Below are 12991 nucleotides of genomic sequence, written 5' to 3'. Positions count from 1 at the left end.
GTACCAAATGAAAAACAGACGTATGCGTTAGCAAAACCCATATATATATATATATATATATATATATATATATATATATATATATATATATATATATATATATATATATATATTATTTCTTATCTATTCACTTTTTTTCTTTCCTTTTAAGTTCATTCTCTTCTACTAAACAAAGCACAAATATTTCCTTTGGTACCATGCTCAGAAACATACAAGAATCATAGTATCTAAAAGCAAATTTTAAGGAAGAACTAAGACCAGTTACATATCTTGCGTCAGTTACTTAAGTATCCAAAATAAAGTCAGAAACTAGAAGCCAAGTAATTAACATGAGAAATTGGTTATTAACATAAGAACTTTTGTTAAAAATAAACTCGATTTCACTATATATCTCTTTCTTCCACTTTTACACTGAGAATGAATGATGTGTACCCACACATATATTCCCAACATATATTTGTGTTAATTATTTTTGGTGGGAATAAATTCATAATATTTGTGGCATACAAATGAAATTGCGACAAAGTAACACGTTTGAACTGTAAGGCACTAGTGCGAGACAAGTGTGGGCTATGGTCTGCATTACGCTTACCAATCTCCAACAATATTATAAAGTATGTGTTATATTTGCATAACTATCTCATTAATTATATTATTCTATATTATACATTTCCAACAGGGAGACATGAAAATTTTCATGAAGTTCTAAAATAATAGTATGGTACTATTGTACCATTGCTTTATAATAGTATATAATATTGAAATGAATTCAAGTGAAAGGTGGAGACAGAGAGATCTTTGTAACTCTCAGCTTAATTATGCGCAAGTGTGAGGCGCCGCTAGCACATATGATGATTATACATGATTCCACATTTTCGTATTTCCCATTCTTATATATCATCATCCACCAACAAAAGGAAGAGGGAAGGAAAACTATATATTTTTTTCATAAATGTAAATGACTTTGGCACCAATGGGCTAACCCACATACCAGAGCTTTCTAATCGTAAAATCAATTTAGTTAAAGAACAACTTTTTACGGTAATTAAGCGTGTTAAACTTAGACATAGGAGCTCATGAATAGTTACTGATATGGTGAGTAAGTGATCACTAATATGATCACAATCATTAACAGTTCATTTCTGTCCTTATCACACTAAATATCATCTTTGATGAAGTTTTAGAATGTGGCCAATAGGAGATGTCCCGTCTATGGATCCCCCATGGAGAAGGTACATAGATACGCAGAGCGGGGGTAGATTTTCAAAATCAACTATTCACGTTGGTGTTCCTAAAATTTATGAAAATAAAGATCACTATATTTTATGTGATTTATGGTTTCTTTTTTATATGGTGGAAGGTGCATAGAAATGAAGTAAAGTAGTAAAGAAGAGACAGAGAGAGGAAGTACAGAGAAGATTCAGACAAGGAGGTTAGTGAGTTCACCTGATCCACTCGCAACACTGACATCCCATGAGACCATCACATTTCAATGATTCATTCATTGTTTCATTGTTACATGGAGCAAACCCTCATTGAGTCGCTTACTCTGTGCCAACTTTTTTGTTGGCCCCAGACATATGGTGGGGCTTCAGAGTAAAAACCGCATATATGCGTTCGAATCAGAAAAAAGAATCTGAAATAAATCAGAATCAGAACCAAACAGAAAACAGAACGCGGAACACAACACAAGCTTCCCTCAAGGCTCAATGATCTGCCGTCCAGTCAATCCACCACCCCAGAACTCCACTGTGTAATCAATCACCTTTACAGGATGCCACACCCACTAACCTTATTGCTAACTCATACTCAAAAACAAAATGCTTAAAGACACACAATACAATACATATATCCACTAATTACTTTACCAACGCAACATTATTAGATATTACAATTTTGGTGGAAAGCACACTCTCAAAGTGATTTCCCAGCATGCTTTGGTCTTTTCATGATCCAACCCACCCTTTTCTTTTTCATTTCTTTTACCCTTAGTTTCTGCCCAAGTACACCGTGGCTTTCTACCTGCTTGCTTACACATCCATGAATCTGAGGGACCCCAAAGATTTTTTTCTCTCTCTCATCAAACATAAAATAAATGAAAAGCTTTCTCCTTGAATTTATTCATTCGCATTATTATACGTTATATATTTATGTTTAGAGGGTGATGCAAGCATTACGTCACCCTCTCGCTAGCGTTGGAGAATGACTGACACCGTCGAACACTACAAAATTGAACGAGGGGAATAAACGTGAATGGATTACTCCGTTGTTAGCAATGGCATAAATTCTACCATACGTCTCAATCACCTTCCATTATGATCTAATACAGAACGACGAATGCCCCGAAAACCAGACACAACAGGAGTGCGATCCTTTTCTCCCGTGTTTCAATCATACACTTGCTGTGTCTACTTTTCCATGTGCAGTACTTCAATTCCAACTCCAACCCTTCATCGTCAACAATTCATCAAAAGCTAAAACAAACTCACAGAATTCCTTCTTATCATCCCTTCCTGAAAATTACAAAATTATAGCACACCTCCATCGCTCATGCACCCTACCAACTAAACACCAACAACACCCCCTTTCAAAATCATGATAAGCTGATAACGAAAGCTTAAAAAAATGGCAATCAGTAAAGTTGAGCACTTGTGATCCCCGACTTTTATTCAAAACGATCTCACTTCTCAAAATCACAACGTATTATCATCTCATTACTTCATATACCAATATCGTCAGCTACTCAGATACAAACTGACCTCTTTCAACAGACACGTATTCCTATATTTTTAACCCTATACGATTAAGAAAAATGAAACGAAATTGTTTAGCTGAATTTAGAAAAAACGGGTTTTTGAAGTTTGGAAGATGGAAAATATATATGTTGTTGGTATAGTATAATATAATACAGGGAGAGGCTTAAGATATTGAACAATTAAGGATGAAGAAGCGTTTACAGTAGTTATATATCAGGCGGTGACTCGGAAATGCTCTCCAAGTGAGGCCTCCAAACGGCGACACGACCTCGTCTTCTGTCTCTCTGCGTAGAAAGCTTCTCGGAGAGTATTTCAGTCAAGTAGCGATCGTTCGAGACGAGCAAGTTGGCCACGGAAATGGCGCCACTGTTGTTGTTGTTGTGATTGCGGTTGTGGTGGATTCTCTCGGCGTGGTGGTCCTTCCTTTTCTTCTTCCCGGAGGAGGGTCTCTGGCGGTGGTTCTTGTCGGAGGGGGGAGAGGGGAGGGGCATGAGGAAGTAAATCTTGCCGCGCTGGAGGTCAGCGTCGGGAGGGACCACGACGATTTTGGGAACGACGCCGTCTTGGGTGGAGGGCGAGGATGGTTTCTTGAGCACGTGTTTGGGGTGCGCCTTCATGATCTCGCTGGCCTTGACGGAGCCGCTGATTTCCTCGACGCGGCCGTTGGAGTGCACTATGCGGATTACGTCCAGTGCTCCGCATGGAAGAATGCAAGAGATGCAACACCGTATGGTGTTTCTCATTATTTCCTGTTCTGCTCTCTCTATTTGCGTTGGTAACGCTACTATCATAGAAAGCAGAGAAGAACAAGAGGCGGAAAGACTAGAGAGTAAGAGGGTGGTGGAGGAAGAGAGGGAGCAAAGAGTAGTGAAGAGAGAGAAAAGTTGTTTTGAGATTGTGTGGTTTTATGTTTTGGTAATGCAGTGGGAATAAGTCACATAAAAGAATTTTGTAGGAGACGATGATGCCTTTTATTTTCGTTATTATCTGAAATATTTTTTTATTGAAAAATATTTGACAAATGTTAACCATCACTTCAAGTGTGTGCTTATTGAAGTTATTTTTTAATTTGATCTGAATATTTATTTTTATCCATGGTAGCTAGGTGCGGGATGAAATTGATGGTGTGAATAATTGCAGAAGAGTGTGGTGTTAGGAGACGAAAGTCCTTGGTTTTGTGTGGTGTTGTGAAATGAATAGTATTAGGTTAGGAATGGAAGTTGGTATAGTGATATGAGTGGACACATGGCACAGTGAATGATGGGACTGCTTCGGAAGCAAAAGCTTAGAAGCTTTTGATGGGGCCGTGGGTGGATGTGCGTGTATCAATCAAAGGTTGACACTTGTCGGCCAATAATGAATATTTACACTAAGTTTAGGTGAGTGTGGGGTCAAGGAGAGAATGGGAAATCAAATGAGTTAACAGGGTAAAAGGGTAAATGAAACCCTTTTAGATTAGTGAGTGAAGTGCTTCTATTACCCAAATCCCTTTCACATATTTCCTAAATATATATATATATATATATATATATATATATATATATATATATATATATATATATATATATATATTTTCCCTTGGTTAATATATTATTATGTTTATTATTTCTACCTGCCACATAATCTATAGTATATTATAAAGGAAAGTCAATTAATTACTCCAACCCCGTTGTTCTGCATCGCTTCTATATGCTCCAACAAATATTCTCCTTCTCCTTACTAGCTCGTCTTTCCTTTCACACCACCAATTGCCAATATTATAATTTTATTTTATTTTAAAGCAGAATATATGTATATGTAATTCATTTAGTATCTGTATAGGTTATACAACAACGATTCATAATTAGATGGCACTGTAAAAACTTTTGAATATCCAATCTAACTTTTATCTACTGTCTATATAATTTAAAGATTATTGATCTGATGAGATACTATGTGAGTTGAATTAAATTATTTAAACTATAAGAACTTGATTAAGACTCTGAAATTAAGATGATGTATACGTTGATTTCACATATGTTTATTATTAAGTGAATTTTGCATGATGATCTCATTAAAACTGAATTCGATTCAGGGTTATTTTACATGAAGTCTACACAATAATAAAATGTGCCAAAAAAATGTCTTTTGACAATATTCTTCTTACATGTGATGAAAAGTGATTCATTTGGTTATAAAATTAAAAATTAATATAGATTTTTTATTAACCAGAAAAGTCAACTAAGATTGCGCATGACCTCAAATCTCACTTTCCAATGTGTTTATAGACATGTTTGGTAGATTATATATATTTGTATATTTGTATACATAACTTAATATAGTCAAACTGCATCTTTGCTTTCAGCCGATTCTTTTCTATTTTCACAACTCTAACCATTTTACAAGCCTTTATGAATGAAGGAAGGAAATGAGATTGTAGATTTCCTGGAAGGTATGAGAATGCTGTTAAATTATCCTCTTCAATAAAGTTTTGTAGATTACATTTTATCAAATCAAAGATTAATAATTTCTTGCTGAGCGATCAGGTTACTTAAAAAGATAAATCTGTACCCTTCATTAATCAATTCAATGTAGTAATCAGTAAAATTATAAGCTATCAAATTAAACGACTGCAAAATGTTCAATTTATTTTAAATTTTCAGTACATTGTCCAAGTAATAAAAAATATTAAATAGTTGGATTAAAGAATTTAGTGTGTTCAAAAAATGATCAAATGAAGTGTTTTCATCAAGAATTATTATACACTGTATGATCTATCCTCGTTCTTGAAGAATTATTTCATAACTGTTTTTTTTGTTCATTTTTTCTATTCATTTGCTTGACTTTTTAAATTTTAAATGACGTTTTCCACCCATTTTATCTCATATTTTTCTTTTAATTATTTCTCCATCCATTTGGATTATTTTTTGTACGATTTTCAGCTCTTTTTGTATGTTTTTTCTCATGAAAATGTTTTCTTCCCTCCATTGTTCTTGGCTATTTTCACTATTTTGTCCTTCTGGTTTGAGAAAATTTTTCCCACTACGTTTTTCTTCAATATTTTATTCTTGAAGCGATATAGGAATGGTGTGAAAATGAGAGCATATTATTCTGACAATATATATAAATAATTCTTTGATTTAAAAATAAAAGATGAGAGGAAATGGGAGTAGAGAAAATAATATCTTTGCTTAGTTTTATTAAAATAAAGGAGAGAAAATGACACCTTATTTAATTTGGACTATGAAAGAGAAGGAAACTACAAATAATTTATAATTTTGATATTATAATTTGTAGAATAAAATATAATTTTAGAAAAAATTAATTTGCGCAAACATAAAAGCTTTTTATAGTTATCCTTTCGTTTGGATGATATGAAAGAAAATAAGGAAGTAAAAAATAAATAAAATTAAAATGAAAAATAAGATTCTTTAAATTAGCCAAGAAAGAATATACATAAATAAAAAACAAGAAAAATTTATTTATTATTAATATAATAGAAAAAACAAAAAATATTGAAAATTCATTATAAATAACACATAGCCCTTCAAAAACACCTATTATCTAAACAATACAATCCACATATCACATCTTCACTTATATGTTACAAATCAACCTAAGTTTTCTCTTACTTCTCATTATCACAAACGCGATGTTAAAAAATGTGGAACTCACAAAACTTTCTCTTCAAATCAATGCATATTACATAATATAATCATGTACTAATTATTTTTTTTTGGTACATTATATCTCGGTCAAGAGCAAATAGCGCGATTATTATTGAAATAGAGACTGTTTTCATATAAAAAAAATACAAGTTAGTTCCACTCTATTTAAGTATAAAACATTTCTACACAAAAAATCATCAAATAGGCAGTTATACTGACTAATTAAACGATGTGATAAAATAATACTAGGCAAGAAAGGTTATATGATTGAGGGTCCATTAAAATAAATTAAGGTGTAATAATAATAATAGAGTGAGTAAACTAATTATGTAATAGCGAACTTTAGTCTTTATCTTTTATGAACAAACGAGTGAGCCCCCAAAAAAGAAAAACAAAACGATCAAATAATAGTGCGTGTGAAGAAATGAAAAGGCAGTGCATGAATTATTGATATTGGGTAATCACAGTTGTTTTCAAATATGGTTCGAAAAGGGTGGAAGAGTGAGTGGATAAGTTGCATAGATAGAGTGTTTGAATTGTGTGAAAGGACATGTTTTAGTGTTTAGCAATTTGGAATGTGGAGCATTATTAATGAGTCTAATTAGAAACACTCCAAATCCAGCCAACTAAATCAATCAAAGTGTTTCAGAAATCATGGGATTGTGCTTAGTGACAGCCCCACAAGCAGCTCCTGACAAATTAACCACTTTTTATTTCATGCTCATCAAATTATACATACGTTCTTTGCTTTCGATGAACAACAAAACTCCCAAGAGAAAAATAGTTAGAAAAATGGACAAAAATGCAACAACTGGAACACAGTGATATAATTGAAGTTAACAGTGACACAAGAGTGTATATCAAAAACCAGTTTTTTCTTTTTGGTGCATTGTTCTCCATTAAACCAATCTGCACTTGCTGATTAAATTCTTCAATTAATTCATGATATTGTCATATTGAGATTTTGGAATTGTTGAGACCCCACGCCAGAAACAATGGGATGAGGGTCATGTCAGTTTGGCCCAATGCTCTTAAATGTTGACCGTTGTTGTTATTATTATTATTCCTTTTAGTACAAATTGGCGGATAATGAAAATTACATGGAAAGAAGAGAAAGGGAGAAATTATATACCTTTTGTTCTCCAAGTAGTTTGGTTTTAATCCAATATTAATTCAGAGTGGTCCTTAAATTAGTTGGACATCATTTTAAGCATTCATTCTGATATTATTTTAACCTTTGTTATTATAAATTCTTCTTCCATTATTGTTCTTTCAATAAAGAAAACCAAGTTGCAAGCACCATAGGAAGGAACATACTTGGTCACGAAAATTGAAGGCTTGATGCGTATGCTGGTATTCAAAGGAACTTAAAAAGAGAAGAGAGATACCCATACGTCTTTTCACTTAGCATAATTATGATACAGGACAAGTTTTTAGAAGGTAACTGAACCCTATGAAAGAGTAATTTTTATTTAAAAATCCATTTAAAACTTTAAAGTTGGCTGTCTTAATTAATTATATGTTATTTGATTTGCTTTTGATCTATCATTGTGATCTTTATTATCGGGTGGATCTTCCGCTTATATAATTGTCTTCACTTAATCATTTCTAACTAATGTGAATCACATTCAAATGATTTTCCATATTTTGACTCGTAAGCCACCTTATCATTATCAAGATGAAAAAGTTATCCGACTCTTTCCATCCAAGATATGAAAAACCTACCCTACTTGGCTACTTCCTCTTCCTTTATTTTACGCAATTCTTAAGCAGAAAATTGGACGTATTTATCAATCTTATTTATGGAGTAAATTATTATTTCAGTTTACTCAACCTAAGTCAAATCATGCCACAGATGAGACCTTCCATGGTGAGCAAGGTGGATGATTTTATTGTTTTTTATTTTTTTATTTTTTATAAATGATGTCCAATTGTTATAAAAAGTTATTACTAATATAATAATTTTACTTTCATTCATAATTACTAATTTGTTTGGAATGTTGTAGATATTAAATTTTTGAAACATTAAACATCACCGTAAGACAAATAACAAATTATAAAAAGGAACAAAATCAGTGACATTTTTAAATAATATTTTATAATTATGAGTTAAATTACTCGGTAACTAAGTTAATTTAGTATTTAATAATAAAAAATTATTCCTAAGTAATTTTGATTTATTTTTGTTGAGAATGATTATTTGGATTGAAAGATTTAAATAGTAGTATTTAAATAAAATTTTGCATGACAGTTGGAAGCTGGTGTTAGAAAGGGAAGCTTGGGGTAGAGGGAGAGAGACGGATTGAAGGTGGGGGTGGTGATAGTTTTACTCGCTTGGGGCGCTAATAGAAACTCTCTTGAATTCATTTGCTAAACAAGACTTCTTCAGTTCAAAACCCTAAACTGAAAGAAAAAACGATGGCCCAAAAGAATTACAAGTCTTCGTTTACAAATACAGGACTTGGGCTTACATCTTCTTCGTCTTTTGATGGCTTCTTCCAGCACTCCACGATTTTCTTCTTGCAACTCAAATTTCATTGTGATATCCATTATAACTCTACATATTACACATATAAATTACTAAAATAATTAAGTGATAATTACTACTTACCCAGCCGTATTATTTTTACTTCCCCAAACATCTCAAGGCATTTTTACGAAACAGACTCTTCAACTGCGTTTTTTGCATTCTTCTTCTTCCTTCAACAGATTTCGTTTTCAACATATTTCATCTTTGTTCGTTTTGGTTGAATTAAAGAAATAAGTATTTACTTCATTCTTATTCATTTATATTATTTCTTCTTGAGTTTTTTTTTTTGCAAGAATTTACCGAATTTCGTAATTATTTTTCGTTTTTAGTCCATGTATTGGATTTCGAAATTCTATTTGCTGAGAGGAAGTAAGTCAGAGAGTATTTATGGATTTTAGAAAAATTTGAAAGAAAAATGAGACAAAGTAAGTCAGAGAGTATTTATGGATTTTAGAAAAAATTGGGAGTGCAGAAAGAAAATATGTAGGTGCAGGAAGAAATCCCCTCCTCCCAAAAATGTAAGTTAAAATGACAAGAAGGATTGATTATATCTTTTTCTTGAAAAGAAATTAGAAAAAATCTGCAAAAAGAGGAAGAAGGAGTCTGAAGGGATGAACCTAGCCAAAACCAGAAGTGGCTCTTCGATCTTGCATTTCACTTCTTTACAAATAACAAAATAGTCAATTCATCGAACAAGTGCAAAATCTCACAAATCCAATTTCCCAAATCACACTCTTACTTGATCAGTTCATTCTCACTTGAACCATGCCGGTTTTCAAAACCCCCTTCAACGGCTACTCCGTCAAGTTCAGCCCCTTCTACGAGAATCGCCTCGCCGTCGCCACCGCCCAGAACTTTGGTATCCTCGGCAACGGCCGCCTCCACGTCCTCGTCCTCTCCCCGGACCCCTCCCTCCCCATCGCGGAACTTGCCTCCTACGACACCGCCGATGGTGTCTACGACGTAGCCTGGTCGGAGTCACACGATTCCATCGTCATCGCTGCCGTGGCCGATGGCTCCGTGAAGCTCTACGACCTGGCCCTGCCCCCCACTTCCAACCCTATCCGTTCCTTCCAGGAACACACCCGTGAGGTCCACTCTGCCGACTACAACCCCGTCCGCCGCGACTCTTTCCTTTCCTCCTCCTGGGATGACACCATCAAGCTCTGGACCCTCGACCGACCCACCAGCGTCCGCACCTTCAAGGAGCACGCCTACTGCGTCTACTCCGCCGTCTGGAACCCCCGTCACGCTGACGTCTTTGCTTCTGCCTCTGGCGACTGTACCGTCCGCATCTGGGACGTCCGCGAGCCAGGGTCCACCATGATCCTCCCCGCCCACGACTACGAGGTCCTCGCCTGCGACTGGAACAAGTACGACGAGTGTGTCATCGCCACCGCATCCGTGGACAAGAGCCTGAAGGTCTGGGATGTCAGGAACTATAGGGTTCCGGTGAGTGTGCTTAATGGGCACGGGTATGCCGTGAGGAAGGTGAAGTTCTCACCGCACGTGCGGAATTTGTTGGTGTCTTGCTCGTATGATATGACGGTGTGCGTTTGGGACTTCATGGTGGAGGATGCGCTTGTGAGTAGATATGATCACCATACGGAATTTGCGGTTGGGGTGGACATGAGTGTGCTAGTGGAGGGGCTCATGGCTAGCACTGGCTGGGATGAGCTTGTTTATGTGTGGCCGCATGGCACTGACCCTAGGGCACCTTAACACTATAGGTACTTTTCTTCTTCTATCAGGAGCAGCATATTTCACAGTTAGTTTTAAAAACTTTGATTTTCTGATGTTATTCTTTGATTTCAACTTTCATGTGACTTGAATTGTCTTACTGTTTTTACCATGGTCCATAGTGTGTAGGCTGGAATTTTATATTTGTCCTTTTTAGTAATTTCGTTATTTTTGTATTATATCTTAGTTAAAGTCCTCCACCCCTTTGTTTTACAGAGTGGAAAATGAATAGAGTGTTGGATAGGCACATTCAAACGAGCTACAAGTCACAGAGTACGCACGATTCACCACATTGAGGTGCTCTGAAAGGTGGAATAGTCTGGTCCAGTGGTGAATTACGGATGCCAACAGGTGGATATGCAACTTTGTTACTATCTATATTCTTTTTAAAATCTTTGATAAAATTCTGTTTCGTATCATATTTGAAAGAAAAATGTAAACTCCACATATCCATGTCAAGCCTCCTATCTGAAACATCAAACAACCAAGATTTCTAAATAATGGGTATTGTTATGAAAATGTTGGTATACGATTGAAATATAAGGCGAATCTTTAAAGAAAAAAAAACATAAAGCTAAGAGATTTTTCATCTGACTTTATATAGACTAACATGCTGGCTTGCCAATAGTTTGTGGAAACATGTAATACGTTCAACCATTGAGGATGACAATTTATCTGATCACATTGATAATAGTATTATCTTATTTTAGAAATATCAGTATAGGAGGAAAATTGTAATAAAATTATCAAATAGGTAATTGTATATAAGGGATTTAGGATTCTTGATTAGGTCTTCTTATTAGAGTTGATGAGAAGATTTCAAATGTATATTCAATTGAAAAGTTATTTCTCATAAAGGAGAATGTATTTACCAGGCAATTAAGTTTTCTCTGGGGTGCATACTCGGGTTAGCATATTTTCTCTCAAAAATAATTTATAATATAGAGAACTGTTGTAGGTCTCTAATATATTCTTTTTAACATGTACTCCATCATCGGTGAAAGTTTAATGCAAAATACCAAACCCGGATTAAGACCCTAAAAGAGAAGTAAGAGTTATCAAAATTTGTAGGTTTTAATAAATTTTAATCAATAGTTGAGAATGTGTTAAAAAAAAAAGGTGTATTAACAAGTGTTTAATGATTTGTCTATGATCAAAATCTTTCTGAGAGAGCTTTTGAAAAATAGGAACTTTTCTTCCTAAATGATGTTATTAAGTAGGTCTAAAGTATGCTTTAAAAAATCTATCATCAGTCTTTTTTGCTTAGAAACAAACGCTTCAAGTATCAGCTGAATGATGAAAGATATCTGCTTTATTACAATAAGAGAAGGAAAAAGGACCATGCAGAAGCTTTTAATCATGAGCTGTCCAAATTTCAGGTAATTAGTTATCAAAATTCAAAATACGAATATTCTCTTTGTTATAGTTGCTATATTACCCACAAGGGTAATATACTTATGTGAGTTGTCAAACATGATCAGCATGCTATAGAGGATTGGTAAATGGCAACTCACTTTGGCTACTGGAACCCTTGATAAAGGAGAGATGGGTACTATTGAGTTGTCAAACATGATCAGCATGCTATAGAGGTTTGGTAAATGGCAACTCACTTTGGCTACTGGAACCCTTGATAAAGGAGAGATGGGTACTATACTAACCTCCATAAACTTATGATTGGTTGGCTTTTGAATTTTCAAATCTCAAATATTACATAAGAGATTGTGATTCTGCATAATTGGAAGTTAAAAGTTGAAAACAAGACATTTAATAAAGAAATATTTATGTTTAAGAGATTAGGAATATTTTAATATTGTGTAGTGTAATAGTGGCCCCAGAAAAAAAAAAGACTATTGGTGGTGAAAATAATCGATCCTCCATATATTGGGAAATAAACAAATTTAGCCCTCGACTTTCGGCTTCTATTACTTACTGATAGTTTATCTGCTTTTTGTTACTACTAAACTTTGCTTGATTGTTGTTTCGCCATTCTCATTGATTCCTCACTCCTCAGTGAAGACTTTGTGCTTAGAAGCCTAAATTGGCTAAACTAGCCACCCAAGGTTAACAAACAGTTTACCCTCATGTATTAGTGATTTGTCACAATTGTGACTAGAAGACCCTCCTATCAATTGCTTCTCCAGTTTGAACTTTGGTTCTCCTTATGATACTTTGGCTTGCTTACACAACCCTGGGTAATAAAGGCAATCTAAGTTACAGACTAAAGAGACCATTTGACAAAAATATTTTGTGATTTCATTTCAGTTACATAATCAAGAATGTTCCACTCTCTAAAGAACATATTAATCCTGAAGTACACT

At 34.5% G+C, this 12991-nt stretch overlaps 2 protein-coding genes across 4 annotated transcripts; one reads left to right on the top strand and one right to left on the bottom strand.

Moving 5' to 3' along the window:
* Positions 1-1474: 1474 nt before the first annotated feature.
* LOC108343048 (uncharacterized) lies at positions 1475-3696 on the bottom strand. The gene has a single exon (XM_017581079.2). The coding sequence runs from the start codon at positions 3545-3547 to the stop codon at positions 2963-2965; it is 585 nt and encodes a 194-aa protein (XP_017436568.1). The 5' UTR covers positions 3548-3696; the 3' UTR covers positions 1475-2962.
* Positions 3697-9486: 5790 nt separating this feature from the next.
* LOC108343262 (peroxisome biogenesis protein 7) lies at positions 9487-12677 on the top strand. 3 transcript variants are annotated; one of them, XR_008250182.1, is made up of 4 exons: positions 9487-10663; positions 10890-11024; positions 11941-12052; positions 12155-12677. XR_008250182.1 is itself a non-coding variant. In XM_017581435.2 (2 exons), exon 1 carries the CDS (start codon positions 9699-9701, stop codon positions 10653-10655), a length of 957 nt encoding a protein of 318 aa, XP_017436924.1. In that variant the 5' UTR covers positions 9487-9698; the 3' UTR covers positions 10656-10663; positions 10890-11192. The 3 variants fall into 3 exon arrangements, 1 of the variants encoding a protein (XP_017436924.1); XR_008250181.1 differs by having other exon boundaries at positions 11941-12677; XM_017581435.2 differs by lacking the exons at positions 11941-12052; positions 12155-12677 and having other exon boundaries at positions 10890-11192.
* Positions 12678-12991: the final 314 nt, after the last annotated feature.

This window comes from Vigna angularis, chromosome 6 (genome assembly GCF_016808095.1).
Source record: "Vigna angularis cultivar LongXiaoDou No.4 chromosome 6, ASM1680809v1, whole genome shotgun sequence".
Lineage (NCBI taxonomy): Eukaryota > Viridiplantae > Streptophyta > Magnoliopsida > Fabales > Fabaceae > Vigna > Vigna angularis.
Note: the sequence above shows the minus strand (reverse complement) of the source record. Positions and strands in the feature narration are given on the sequence as shown.